A 15,972-nucleotide genomic window follows, 5' to 3' on the forward strand; every position below is an offset into this window, starting at 1 on the left:
GGGCTGACTCCCACTCTGTAGACCAGGCTGGCCTCGAACTCGCAGAGACCTGCCTTTGCCTCCCAGAGTCCTGGGATTACAGGCGTGCGCTGTCATGCCCAGCTTATATTGTATGTTTGTTTGCTTTGTTTTGTAACGATGCTGACACTCATAGGCTAGGCCCTCTCTCACCAGAACCCACATGCATTTATACTCTTTATGCACTTCTGATGAAAAACCAAGAAAACTATACTTACTTTAAAAATCCAATTTTTGCAGAAACTTGCAGATCAGCAGAACAATTTTCACTGGCACAAAACCTTGCAAAGTTTATCTAGAAATAAAACATGACATTTATTTTAATTTGTATGTATTTAAAGAATAAAGCACCTGCACTTGACAAAAATAAAAGTCACACATTAAATTATAACATGCCTCCTCAAGGCTCAATCTGAGGGTTAGTCAAGAGTTTTAAATACATAGTTTCAGGGCTAAAGAAACTAAGTCCCCCTTCCAGATTCCATGCCTTAATTTGTCAAGTCAAACAAGCTTTGATAAATTATATTAAAGCTACTATGCAGATATTCAGAATATCAGCTACAAAAACAATCTGCTTTTTTCCCACTCTCTCATGCTACCTTCTGATCAAATTTATTACACAGAAATACAAAATCTAGTTTATTTTAGCCCAGGGAGGGGCAGTGACATATCCAATAATGCAGCTGTATATAGAAACTGAGACACATAACTTTGTGAAGACCCTGAACAAAATTAAAAGATAGCCTGTCGCGAGTTTGTGGTTTTTAAGCTCTGATCATTTAGAAGGATCCATGCAAGTACAGGGTACGGATATATTACTAAGGAAGACCCAAGGGACGACTATGTAAAGGGCAAATGCATAAAAATATTAAAATAGTAGATGATAGGAGTAGACAAACAAGAGAAAAAAGGGGGTGGGCAGAACCTAGAAAAAGGGGGTGGGCTTACAAAGAGGGAAGTGGAAGTGACTATCAATGCAGATGCTGAGATTTATGGCCAACCTTTGGGCAGAGTGCAGGGAAACTTAAGAAAGAAGTGGGAAACAGTAAGATCTGGAGAGGACAGGAACTCTACAAGGACAGCAACAAAACCAAAAAATCTGAGCACAGGGGTCTTTCCTGAGACTGATACTCCAACCAAGGACTATGCATGGAGATAACCTAAGACCCCTGCACAGATGTAGCCCAGGGCAGTTCAGTATCCAAGTGGGTTCCATTGTAATAGGAACAGGGACTGTCTCTGACAGGAACTAATTGGCCTGCTCTTTAATTACCTCCCCCTGAGGGGGAAGGAGCATTACCAGGCCACAGAAGAAGACACTGCAGCCACTCGTGATGAGACCTGATTGACTGGGATCAGAAGGAAGGAAAAGAAGACCTCCCCTGTCAATGGACTTGGGGAGGGGCATGCATGCAGAGGGTGGAAGAAAGAAGGGATTGGGACAGGAGGAGGGAGGGAACCACAGGGGGGATACAAAGTGAATAAAGTGTAATTAATAAAGAATTAAAAAATAAAAAATAAAATACTATCCACTTTTGAAAAACAAAGAGGGGAGTGGCTTGTCACGTGACGTGGTGGCATAGACTGCTCACCCTAGGGACACTGACATGTAAATTTTCCACCAAGTGATTGAGTCAATGTGACTTTCTTTCTACCATTCCTAAACTGGAAAGCGCGTGGTTCTAAGAATCAAAATACAGATTGCGAATTGCTGATATTCTCTCCTGTGTGTGCGTGTTTGCAATATTGGCATTTAAGTTACTGAAGCCATTAGAAAGCAGTTGATGCTAAAAACTAAAGTTCAATAGAAGAGTTTAAAAATCCCAACTGACTCCCATAACTATTTTGATGTAAGACTCTGGGAATTTGTTAAGTCATTATGTTCATTTGATCGAGTATTCTGAACTAAACAGTAGTGATCCTGGGCTCAGACCTGCTAACACGGTTTAAAGCAATTTTGCTGGGACAGGGAAGAACTGAATGTTGGATTATCCCATCCGTATTTTACATTGTGTCTGCCATCAGCGCTTGCTTTGATGAGTGCTTTCGACAGTGCCCTTGTAATCTACGTGCTATTAGACAGTTAAGGTCTCAACACTGGGAAACATGAATACATGTATTGTCAAGGAAACTGAAATACTTGAGAATGATTTAGAAAAAAATAAAAAAAGCAGCAGCTCACTGGCCAGACTGTAGGGTTGTCTTAAAGGCAGCTGTTATTGAGATGTGGCTAAAAACACACAATTTTTTTTTTTAACAAAAGAAATTGTGTCACATAATAAATGGGTTTATAAATGAAACAAACTGAACAGTCCAGTGTGGATCCACAGCCAGGAGAGAGATACAACAAAGGAAGGTGAGACATAAGGAGAAAGAGGAAGCACCCTCAGTTCTGGGAATGACTAAATAACTGACTCTCCGCACAACTGATGTCCTGTGGTTTCTCTTGAGAAACTCATTTCTTCAAGGAGAGAAGAACTTACGTATGTTTTACATAAATATTTATACACATGAACATACAGTAGCTAAGTACAATTTAAAGATATTCAATTGAATAGCCCAAAGGAACAATTAAATATACACACAGAGCGAGAGAGACAGAGACAGAGACAGAGGCAGAGACACAGAGAAATCTTAAATCTATCTTCATTAACAATCCATAAAAATCTGTACACCTAAAGAAGCTAAGAAAGAAAGAGGACCCTGGGTAAGATGCTTAGTCCTCATTCAGAAAGGCAAACAGGATGACATTGGAAGAGGGAGAAAACAGGGAACAGGTCACGAGCCTACCACGGAGGGCCTCTGAAAGACTCTACACTTCTGGGTATCAAAGCAGATGCTAAGACTCTTTGGGCAGCCAAAGAGTCAAACTTTGGGCAGAATGCAGGAAATCCTACAAAAGAAGGGAGAGATAGAAAGATATGGAGGGGACAGGCACTCCACAAGGAGAGCAACAGAACCAAGAAATCTGGGCTGAGGGGTCTTATCTGAGACAGATAATCCATCCAGGGACCATGCATGGAGATAACCTAGAACCCCTGCACAGATGTAGTCCATGATAGCTCAGTCTCCAAGTTGGTTCCCTAGTAATGGGAACAGGGACTGTCTTTGACATGAACTCAGTGGCCTGCTCTTTGACCACCTCCCCCTGAGGGGGAGCAGCCTTACCAGACAACAGAGGAGAACAGTGCAGCCAGTCCTGATGAGACCTGATAGACTAAGGTCAGAAGGAAGGAGAAGAGGACCTCCCCATCACTGGGAAGGGTATGGGAGGAGCTGAGAGAAGGAATTGGGAGGAGCAATGGAGGGGACTACAGCTGGCATACAAAGTACACAATCTGTAATTAATAAAAAAAAATAACTAAATAAATTTAAAAATAAAAAATAAAAATAAAATTTTGTTTTAGAAATTAAAAAACTCCAGTTAATCCATAATTTTTTCTAAACAATTTAGACACATTTCGATTAATTTTGTCATATTTTTAAAAATTCTTCAATTATGTTACATAATGTTTTAAATACAAGAAAATATTCACACCGTTTTTCTGATTTTGTCCTTCTCTTTCTTCTGCTGAAGGATTGGCTGCAGTGGTGGTAGTTCCTGCGTGTCTCGTTTGGTGATCACATGATGCCCCAGGTGGTAAGCGGCCTCCACCTCAACAGGGCTGAGGATGTCTCGCACATCTTTCTAAGGGAGTTGAAAACCAGATGTACAAATAAAAACAGCAAGCACAGTAGAAAAAGATACATAGAATTCTTCCCCTCTAAAAGGCCAAACAGCTGGGAAGTTAGCGGTGCACGTCTTTAATCCCAGCACTCGGGAGGCAGAGGCAAGTGAATCTCTGTGAGTTCGAGGCCAGCCTGGTCTACAAAGAGAGTCCAGGACAGCCAGAGAAACCTTGCCTCAAAACAAAAGAAAGAAAGAAAGAAAGAAAGAAAGAAAGAGAGAGAGAGAGAGAGAGAGAGAGAGAGAAAGAAAGAAAGAAAGAAAGAAAGAAAGAAAGAAAGAAAGAAAGAGAAAAAGAGGCCAAACAAAAACTGTAAGACACAAACATAAAACCTACATATTAGCAGAATTGCTTCAAAAAACTTGGGGTGTGTTCTTTTTCACTACAGAAATGCCCCTGTTGCTTATGATAATGCAAGGAGTATAAAATGGAAAACTGTTACCATCTGATAACATTTGCAAAAGTCTGCATTTCAGCTCTTTCCCTTCTATGCTATTCTCTACGATTGTTGTAACTTGGTATTATAATATACACATTTTTATTGATACCCTCAGTAAATAATTCTAAAGTTTTCCTCAACACTTTTATTGCATTTAGTATTTCACCTTATGGTTACAGAAAAATAATGTCGTTTAATAAGGTTTCTTTAAATCTCTTAGCATACTTTGTATTCAGCTTTACTCATTTGACTTCATATATAGGGAAGGTGTTACTTTGTATTTCTAAGTTTATTGAATTCTCTTACTGTGACAGGTTTACTGTTTGCTATGCTATTATGCATCACACAAAAAGCGTTCACAGATTTATTCATCAATCACACCTTGGTGGTAACCAGTAGGAGATCCATTCTGCTTGGAAAGGAGTTCTTTTCTATGTAGCGGCACATCTACGCAGCCCTTCTGTCTGTTCTTATTTCTGTGTGGTCAGAAGCAAACCTTTGAACGACTAGGTTTTCACATTCATTTCACTATGTTTCCAATGACACACCCCATGTATTTATCCCAATACATTATCAGTTCTTATATTTTAATCTTTATTTCTACAAACATGAATTAATTTTATCTCTTTTAGGAATATTTCCCATAGGCTTATTAATGTGTTTTTTTATTATACTTGTGTTTGATTAGTTACTAATCTCTTCATTAAAATCATGTCATTTTATTAACAAAATTATTTCCTGACACACATGCAAATTGAATTCATTTAACCGAGCTGAAGTAAGCTGAAAGCATCTCTGGAATCAATTAAACCAGCACTAAGAAGATCTGAACGTTGTTCAGGACTCAAAAACATGAGCATGGGAGTGGCAGAAGGCAAAGCATGGGGGCGCTCGCTTAAGACACACTAAACAGAAATGAAACGTCTAAAGCACACGGGCAGACAGACCTCCTTTCTCCCTGGGGTACTCATGTGATTTTACTGACACAGCAACCCACCAGCATTTATAACAGAGGCCGACTAAGCATTACACGAAATAATACATGTCAAAGACCAAGACATATGAGCATGTTAAGCCCCAGAGCTAACATTAAAATGACCTCAGAATTTGAGAGGGCTGGTTATGAGAAACAAAAACAGATGACAAACCTATGTGGTCTTCATTTTTCTTGGCATTAGAATTGTAACTATATCTAGAAGATAATTTGAAGAACTGGGCACAAACTTTCAGTACCTATCATATGAACCATTGAAATCAGATTAACTCAACCCTACTATGTTCTTCAATTTACAAGTTCCATTTTGATGAATACATTCAGTGAATTCCTTTCAGGCTATTAAAGAAACTCAATTATTTTCACCTAAAAAAGACAGATGGTTTTAACCTGCCACATCCTTGAATGGCTGCAAGGATAGACATTACTGGTACAAGGAAGTAATGAAGAAAAAAGAGCTGCACAGACACACATGAGGAAAAGCTGAGATCCGGTAGGCTGTGCACACTCTGATGGAGTCAGTGCTGACTACACACCAGCTGGGAGCCTCCCTGAATTTGTTATGTACAGCATGGGGTTAGTTAGTCTCAGGAAGAGGTCTCTACATGCCAGAAATCAGTGTTGCTAGTTTTTACATACATGGTCAATTGTTCATAAATATTCATACTTGTACACACAATCAACATTTGTACTTGGACAAGAAGGTGGTTTGCCAGATCCAAGCCTGACCCCTATGGAGAAAGCTTTGACATTCCTGTGGGTCTGAGGCATTGGAGCCTTGGAATAGCTGTGCTCATGTCAACAATACGTATTCACTCAAGAGTTCATTTGACCTCTACACATTCCCTCATGGCTTCCTGTTTCCCTACACCAACCTAAACTAGAATCTTGTATCTGAATTCCTTAGAGCAGACTCATGATTCTCCTACTGAGTAACATCAGTGGTCCAGGGTTTATTTTTCTATGGCCATTTCAATATTGGAACATGGCTTAAAGACCACTTCCTAAAATCAAATTAAAAGACTTGATTTTAATGAGCTTGCAATAAATAACCCTCAATGGGTAGGACAAAACTTAGTGTAAATTATTGCTGTGTTATTCACATGATGAAATGAATCTAATAAACATAAAACACATAAAGATTTGTGTTTGTTCAATGTCCTTTTCACAACTATAATGAATACAACTGTTCCTTCTTTTATTCACATTATATATGTTCATATATAACATCTGGATGTCCTTAAAAACATCTGGCTAGAGGTAGAAAATTGGTATTTAAATATTGAGTCTGTTAGGTAGTGTCTGGGAGTAGAACTCCTGTATGCAGAGCTGGAAGAAGTATGCAAACCCTGGCCACAGCCTTTGTGATTAAGGCCTCAAATAAAATTTTTGAGCTGACAAGCAATCATGGGAATTAGATGTGAGAGGTGAAGCATGGTAGCTATGTCTCCTGACCTTAAAATGTCCCTTGGTTAAATATACTTGATGATAGAGATAGAGCTGTTTTTACTGAATCAGAACTAGGGTGCCAGGCTTCTTCCTGCACGTGTGCAGTAATGAAGTGTCTTTGTCTTAAAAGGACGCTGGCTTCATTATAACATCATTCATATCATGGCTTTGCTCTCAAATAGGGACTTTAAAAGGAACATGGGAAAAATACTTAAAGGGCAATCTGGTCCACCATGATTTGTGACAGGAAAAGAGTAACTCCCTTAACCCTTCAGTGAGCCACCCAGCTCACAAATATCCATCAAAGCTTCCTGAAAATCCACAATGCAGAACTCACTGGGTTATCAATTCTCCTCTAGGGGAGCTTTCGCCGATCTCTTCGGAGTGAATACGTTGCTTTGCTTTGTGAAGTAAACCTCTGCTTAAACTATCTCTGCTCTCAACTGAATTACTTGCTTCAAGAAGACAAGAATTTAGAGACCTCATACCAGGTCCATTACTATCTGTATAAGCGTGGCCAGGTTATTTACTGTTTATGTTTTGTAACATTATCTGAAAATGACAAATGGCTATGATTGTGGTGATTCATACACCTATTGGGATGGTTGGACAGCATGATGTGTACAAAATAGCTAGACATCATGGTATTGCACATGTGTTACTTCAAATGTAGCTACATGTTAGCCAATCAAACACTGAAATTTAGTTTAATAACTACTGAGAACATTTGGAGGCATAAGAATGTAGGGCTTTTGTCTCTCAAAGAACATTACACAGATTAGATTTATAGTAATAAATTAGATTTATAGTAATAAATGGCACCTGAAAGAGCTGGAGCCTGAATTACAGCATTCAAGATACCAGATTTCTTTTTTATTCTTTTATCTCCAGATGTTCTTTATTAAATTACTTGGTAAATGATTATCTCAACAGGAAACCTTGACCATATCGGAATGCTGCAAATCAAAGCCCAAATCCCAAGTTATCAACTTGCAAAAATGGAACAGCTTGAAGCCCTGAGTATTACAATAGCAAACTTGATTAAATTATTCCCTGGGCATAGGAACTAGACAGCCACTGAATGTCCCTCCACATGTCCACTGCTTTAATTCTTCTCAACAAGCTTGCTTTGCCCAAATCACATGTTATCGAATTCATCCTAATTTTCCACAAGGTCTTCTCTACATCTGGTGTACATTACTCTCATTATCCCAATTAGCCATTAATTATGCTTTTCTCACAATATATGGACTGTACATGTGCTTTTGTAAGGAAATCACACTTGTTTAACTTCATTAGCTCTACCTAAAGATAGAAGCTAAAACATTAAAAATGTCTTAGAGTAATAGAGTATTCAGGAGGAGAAACATAGATTTGCTTAAAGTTTATATAGGAAATGGCACATATAGGAAATAATGAAAACTCTATGCCACGTTTTTTTATCTGAACTTTCATAAAATAGTTCCCACAAGAATACAAATTACCTTATGCCTAAAATTGGCCAAAACTTTTATTCTTTCTCTTTCATAGAACCTGGTATGTCTGACCAACTCGAGAACTAAGTTGAAGGTCCACAGCCTCTTACTTCACTTAGCTACTGGAGAAATTGTTAAAATAGAGCTGATCAAAATATGAAGTTAAGGGTTTATGTCAAGGCATAAACATCTGAAGATATTTACTCATAGGCCCATTGTGCACACAGGAGTAAAAAGATACATCAAGTTAGTAATTCTATCACAGTCTGTCAAACATGAACCCACATCAGTGTGTGGGAATAATTATTGTGACACACTTATGCACATGTACTGAGGAAGGATGGCCATGTCACGAGCACTGAGGTGGGCTATGGAGATGCTTTAAAAACTCCAGCCAAGGACCATGCATGGAGATAGCCTAGAACCCCTGCACAGATGCAGCTCACGGCAGTTCAGTATCCAAGTGGGTTCCATTGTAATAGGAACAGGGACTGCCTCTGACATTGGCCTGCTCTTTAATTATCTCCCCCTGAGGAGAGAAGCAGCATTACCAGGCCACAGAAGAAGACAATGCAGCCACTCCTGATGAGACCTGATTGACTAGGATCAGAAGGAAGGAAAAGAAGACCTCCCTTGTCAGTGGACTTGGGGAGGGGCATGCATGCAGAGGGTGGAGGAAGGGAGGGATTGGGACTGGAGGAGGGAGGGAACCACAGGGGGGATACAAAGTGAATAAAGTGTAATTAATAAAGAATAAAAAGAATAATTCCTTTGTTGAGCTATAGTTCATGTCATTCCAACCATCCTATTAAGGTGTAAAAGCCTTTGATTTTTAGTATAATCAGAGTGATAAAACCACTGCTTCAATAATAATAATAATTAGACAATTTTTATCAGGCCCCCAAGAAGCTGCTGTCTTTCCTCAATCATTTCCCTATGGTTTTGTTTCTCTCTAGCCCCAGCTACCACACAAGTCTACTTTAGAAAGATTCTAAATGAAGAATTTGACACTGACGTTCTTGAAATGCTCTGTGGCACAAATGTGCGGTTTAGAAGAACAAGGCACCAACTGAACACGAACAAGTACCAACATGGAAAATTAGAGCTACTTTGTAAGTTCGGAGTGCACGGTGGGAAAGCGTCAGGCATCTGGCACTCCAGCATCGGAGAAAAAAGACATACGCGCTAAGATTCTGCTTTCCCCTTACGGAATTCTTTTAAAAGCACAGTGACTATGGCATACAGAAACATGCTAAGTGTTTATTGATTTTGTGTCCTTTGTTATAATAAGACTACAGAAACAGAACTATTGGAAAGACAGTGTCCTCTTGTAAACATCCCGTAATCTATTAAGGAACTAACTTGAGTTGAAACAGTCATTCTACAACTAGCATACCACAGTTTTCTGGCACTCAGCCTTGGAGCAGAAAAGTGAGCATATATGGACCAGCTGACGGTCTTCTGTGCTTAAAAACTAACTTCTTTGTAAATAACACTTTATTATGCTGTGTATACGTTACTCTAAAATGTAAACAATGAGGACACATAATGGTGCAAACAAAACACTAATTCTTAAACAACAAAGAAGACGAACTTTAGAAATCATGTAAAGGTGCTTGCTTCAGCAGCATATATACTGAAGAAAACAGACAGCATCTCCAACAAACTGGAGGTCTACACGTTCAGAATGTGAACAGACCCATACTTATCACCCTGTACAGAAGTCCAAGTGGATCAAAGACCTCAACCTAAAACCAGACACACTAAACCTGTTAGAGAAAAAGTGGGGAACAGCCTTGAGCTCAGTGGCACAGGAGACAACTTCCTGACCAAAACACCAACAGCACAGGCTCTAAGAGTAACAATCAATAAATGGGACCTCGTGAAACTGAAAAGCTTCTGTAAAGTAAAGCACACTGTCATCAGAACAAAATGACAGCGTACAGACAGGGGAAGGATCTTTACTAACCCCACATCTGAGAGAGAAATAATATCCAGAATGTATAAAGAATTCAAGAAATTAAACACTAACAAACCAAATAATCAAATTTAAAAATAGAATACAGAGCTATAGAGAGAATTCTCTGTAGAAGAATATTGAATGACAGAGAAATACTTAAAAGAAATGTCCAATGTCTTTAGTCATCAGGGAAATGCAAATCAAAATGACCCGGAGATTTCACCTTACATTCATCAGAATGGCTAAGATCAAAAACTCAAGTGACAACACATGCTGGAGAGGATGTGGAGAAAGGGGAACCCTCCTCCATTGCTGGTGGGAATGCAAACTTTTACAACCACTTTGGAAATCAATCTGGTGCTTTGTCAGACAATTGGGAATAGTGCTTCCTCAAGATCCAGCTATACCACTCCTGGGCATATATCCAAAAGATGCTCAAGTACACAACAAGGACATTTGCTCAACCATGTTCACAGCAGCTTTATTCATAATAGCCAGAAGCTCGAAACAACCCAGATATTTCTCAAGTGAGGAATGGATACAGAAATTGTGGTACATTTACACAATGGAATACTACTCAGCAATTAAAAACAAGAAAATCATGTGATTTGTGGGCAAATGGGTGGAACTAGAAAAGATCATCCTGAGTAAGGTATCCTAGAAACAGAAAGACATTTATGGTATATACTCACTTATAAGTGGATATTAGCCATATTATATAGGATAGTCATACTAAAATCTATAGCCCTAAAGAAGCTAAACAAGCAAGACCCTAGGGAGGATGCTTCAATCTCATTCAGAAGGGAAAAAAGTAGGAGAAGACAGGGACCAGGACAGGGGCCTTCCACAGATATCCTCTCAAAGACTCTACCCAGCAGGGTATATAAGCAGATGCTGAGACTCACAGGCAAACTTTGGGCAGAGTGCAGGCAATCTTATGGAAGAAGGGGGATACAAAAGGACCTGGAGGGGACAGGAGCACCACAAGGAGAGCAACAAAGCCTTGAAATAACAACAACAGCAACACAGCAGCAACAACAATAATAATACAACATTCATTATGGGGCCTAAAGTCAACAATGTACCCCACTATCATGGAAGCCATGACAGCTCTGTGAGGATACAGACAACAGGGCATGGGAATCTCTGCTAAACTGTAATTCCACTCCAAATGTGCTCTGAAGAAAATGTACAGTCCAGACAACCCAATCCTTTATTCATAGGAACAACACCAGAGAACAGGACGAGATAAACCAAACCCAATTTGCTATTTTTACAATTTAAACACAACCTGTTTCCTTGAGAACATCTATGGCTGTCCCTCATGTTGCCCTGAAAACGGCCTCGCCTGTTCTCTCCGGAGCCGACTACTATAAGTCAAAGCACATCTAGGAAGGAAGAAAATATAAGAACCTCTCGAATCCCTACCACGTCATGGATGGCTACATTAGTACCGTTCTATGCGATTGGCTCTGAACCATCTAATAGCTCTATTCCAGCACAGTAACCCGTGCAGGGAGATGGGAAATGGCTTGGGGATTAGTGCGCAGCATAGCACCAGCCTGGATATGTGTTTACCTAAGGGAAAATTAAGTTCTAAGCTGGGACTACTATTTCAAACCCCAGAAAGGGCTCCTAGGAAGAATTTGGCTTTCTTGTGACAATAGATTTTCTGATGAAGTACATGGTTCACTAATGAAAAAATCCTGGCGTGGTTTCATATGCTAAAATTCCACCAATGTGTGAACATGATGATTGGTTTGGGAGTGAGTTTTTTAATAAAAGAAACATGAAATTCACTGTGCTTTGGCAGGATATCCCCCAGATCACCAGAAGAGCTGTCACCCTGGCCCACCATGCCGCAACTGCACCCGCTCCCGCACACGGCTGGAGCATGAAGGATCCACATGCACTCTTGCTGGCTTCTGCCTAGCGGGGGTCATGAAAAGCAAACTGCCATCCCTACTCCCCCAGCATCCCAAACACACTACACAAAACCTTTGAGGCCCAGCAGAACGATGTAGATACATTTCCAAGCAAGAGGGTGGAGAAGCACAGGGAAAGGGCAAGAGGAAGGAGGTTAGGCACGTCTCTGGGAGCAAGGACACAGGCAAAGGCGATGAGAGGAAGATGAATGGACCCATCGGGAAGTGCGCTCTCCGTCCTCCAGGTTAGCACTGCCCGATGCTTTAACCGGGACAGGAGGCGCAGTCCATAAGCACAGGAAGTTGCTGCTGCAGGAATGACATGGGTGTCTGTATTTCATACTCAGTGGTCTCCCTTACCCGCATGAATGCCTGGTGTGTCCGACATTTCTCTGCACTGCTTGAAACCTGTATGCTTCCTGTGATCACGTCGGAAGTGCCATTAGAGAAGAAGTAAAATCTTGATGGAGACTCTGGCTTTCTGTGCACATCCAAGCTCATGTTGTAAAACAAAACTGCACAAAAACGCAAGAGAACCACAGTTAGCATCTGCGCTTAAGGCACTGAGGTAGTAACAGTTATACGTCATACTGGAAATACCTCACGTTCTTTCCGTGGATTATCTTTACACAGTTAAGCTGAAGTGTGCAAAAAGGAAAAGGAAATAGCATATGATTTCCAAATTATTTTTAATAAAATGAAAATCTCATTAACTTCTTTCCAAGTTTTTGGTATTGACATCTTCAGTTAGTTGCTTTATCCTTCCACATATAAAAATGTGAAAACCACATTATCAAAATTATTACTAACCACACAAGTCTTTGGAGTTTCTTTTGTCTACACAGCACCTGGTGACAGAAGTATAGACTGAGCTCCAAGCTCCGAGCTCTGACATGGTTCAGGATAAATCTATCTCCAGTGATTACATGACTAACTTCCACTACTGTGAAGTTCATTTATTTTTATGTTTCTTATTTGAAGGCTTCATATTTTTTACTTAATTTTCCTATTTAAAATGAACACACAGATCATAAGCCAAACTTTTATAAAATGGTTTTACTTAAAATATACTTTCCTTCAGTCCAGTTGCCATCCTTCGTAATTTTACTGTTCATAGTTTGACCCTCTAGAATTAAACGGTGCAAAGAGAAAAACACGTAGGCCTTTTCCCAACTATTCTAGTGTTTTGGAGGGGTTGATTACAAATCTGACATAGTCAATTATTTAGCTGAAAACCCAGATCCTCAGATCAGAAAACAGGAGGGGGCGGGGTTTACAAAACCATAAAATCATTAAGGCAGATTATAGCAAGGAAGTAATCCCCAGTTCCTGAATCTAAATGGGTTTTTACAAAGTGAGTTAGGCACAGAACTCTGCTGAGTTGCCCTCACTGCACAGGAGTAATGAGGTGTGAGTGTAATATTAAAGGATTTATGTAATTCCTGTAACACTCATTTATAATTTTAAGAGAAACTTTCTCTTCTGAAAATATTTTACCTGTAACACAAGCATAACCTGTATTACTCCTACATCTATTTTCAAATAAATCTTTCAACCATCACTTAATTTCATTTCATTTCATTTAATTCAGAAAATAAAGTCCAGATCAATTGACTTCAACATTATAATAACTGTAATTTAATAACCCAGAGAGCAAGAGAGAGCTGCAATTGAGGTAGCAATCTTCAAATTCATCACCGAGCCAAGTAAAGGAAAGGGAGAAGAAGGGAATAAAAACCCATTCCCATCACAAGGCAGACGTATGGGCTTCAAACAAACCTACTATATGGGTTATTTTTTCACACGAAGTCACTTGATGACAGTTTTAAAGCGTGTTTTATAAGAACACTGTGATTATTGATGTTTCATACATTCATTCTCCGACACTAAGAGAAAACTGTGTGGTACAATGGAGGTGGAAGGACGGGAACAGACTCATCCACTCATGTGCCTTTCAGACAGTCCATCAACTTGTCTACTCTAATCTGTAATTCACTCTGGGGCCACGCTCCTCAGGTGCCAATAACCAGATGAAGGCTTGCTCATCTTCTCATTACTTCAGCTCTGGCCAGGGCTTTTCAAGAGCATTATTAAACAAACAAACAAACAAACAAACAAAACAAGTCTCATAAAGTACAGATGCCAGTTCATTCTGCCCATTATGTAACAAAATTGTTCAGACTGGAACCTCTATTACACAGCCAGAGTTTAGCTCAATAAGTAATTAGCAGCATCTGTGATCCTCATACAACAGCAGTCTATAAGGTTGTTGCACAACCAATTTCACAAATGACTAATATCCAAATGATGATAATCCCAGGTAAATGTATGACTTATTGCGGGCCATTTTTATTAGTAGCTACTCTAATACTGTGTGTGTGTGTGTGTGTGTGTGTGTGTGTGTGTGCACAAAAGAGTTTGAATTAACTAACCTCTTGGATGATCCACATCAATGCTACATTCTCTGTGGGAGACAATTAAGACTTCCCTACATATAGAAAATGGGCACAGTTCTCAGAGCTGATGGTGGCAGCACTAAATCCAGGTCTAGTCCCCAGAGGAGCATCTTTAATTATCCAGATATGACAGCCTATACTTTACTGTGCCTCTCGCTCCTTCCTACCTATACTAGCTCCAGGTTTGAAGGGCTTGGTGGAGCCAAGGACACCTGCACAGCATCTCTGAGTCTCTAGGTACTGTCTCCATTGCTGTTAAAAAGGCAGTAATCACAATAAAACATTTCAAAAGGATCCCTGTGAAGCAGAGGAGCTGTGGTGCAGTCTTTTGATTCTGAAGATTTCACAGGTTAAGCACAGAGGGTACACCTCAGGCTAAGGCGGCAAGTGATGGCCCTGGCTCTGCCTGGTGACATGGATGCTAATCTCCTTTGTGCCCCGCACACTGGTTACAACAACTTGAGAGCCGAAAAGACAGGCAAGAAGTGCACACCAAAAGATTATTCTGTTCTTCTCTAAAGAAATGTCAAATTCTCATGGCAACAAACCGTGAGGGCTCACAGTTGAGTCCTGGATTAAAGAATGAGCGCACATTCAAGTGCGGCCCTGGCTCTGTAGGGCGCTCTTACCAATGTAGCCTGGGACCTCTTTGCCCTTATATGAGAAGCACAGGGTTAGACCCATGCACACAGAGGGAAGTCCATTTTCAGTGCAGTCAAACTTTGTTCTATTTACTGACTCGGGATGGCTTAGAGAGGCTTCAACAATCACCACAGGCCTTGTCCTAAGAAGGCAATAAAATTATTAATATTAATTATAGAATTATTTTACCTTAAGATAAAAATGACATTTGTCCCTGACAACCAAGCAGTGCCGCTAAAATGCTGACACGGGAGTACATGCATATATGCTTCATCGTCTTTTATGTGCAGATCAAGAGACGTTGTCATCTAAATTTATAAAAGCTTTATCTGATGGTCTGTTTAATTATAGCCGGGCAAGGGGAGAAGCTCCAAAATGTAGTAGTAAAACTTCAGGACACCAAAAGGAGCGTCAAAATGGCCATGGATTTAAAAGCTTGCCTCCCACTACCTACTCATTAAGCAGTGAAACACATCAACCTCACCTTAGTAACACGGCAGAATCAGACTGAAAAGCACCAACCGCTACATCTGGAGGGTAAAAAACAGCGGGGTAGAATAATGATCACTGTTAGTTAAAGGGAATTACCTTGCAGCCACAAATACTTAACTGTGTATCACCTCTTGACTGTATCAAAATGGCATTTACAGAAAATTAATTGGAAAAGGCAAACTAGCCACCTTAGATCCATGTCCCCATTTCTCTGGATCTATTCACTCAGAAATAGTGACAGCAATAATTTCACAAGAAAGCAAAGAAAACAAGTAACAGGACAGGAGCCTACCACAGAGGGCCTCTGAAAGACTCTACCTAGCAGTGTATCAAAGCAGATGCGGAGACTCATAACCAAACCTTCAGCAGAGTGCAGGGAATCATACGATAAAAG

General features: G+C 40.0%; 1 protein-coding gene across 2 annotated transcripts in view; it reads right to left on the reverse strand.

Moving 5' to 3' along the window:
• Positions 1-15,972, reverse strand: part of Itga4 (integrin subunit alpha 4) — a 73,344-nt gene that overhangs the window by 22,735 nt on the left and 34,637 nt on the right. For both annotated transcript variants that reach the window (XM_055600599.1, XM_055600600.1), the window contains 5 exons: positions 15,571-15,616; positions 15,074-15,228; positions 12,349-12,503; positions 3,557-3,706; positions 237-313 (listed from right to left, as the gene is read on the reverse strand). In XM_055600599.1, coding sequence (XP_055456574.1) covers positions 237-313; positions 3,557-3,706; positions 12,349-12,503; positions 15,074-15,228; positions 15,571-15,616 — 583 coding nt within the window. The remainder of the gene's footprint in view (positions 1-236; positions 314-3,556; positions 3,707-12,348; positions 12,504-15,073; positions 15,229-15,570; positions 15,617-15,972) is intronic.

The sequence above is a fragment of the Psammomys obesus genome, unplaced genomic scaffold, assembly GCF_907164565.1.
Source record: "Psammomys obesus unplaced genomic scaffold, mPsaObe1.curated_primary_1811, whole genome shotgun sequence".
NCBI lineage: Eukaryota > Metazoa > Chordata > Mammalia > Rodentia > Muridae > Psammomys > Psammomys obesus.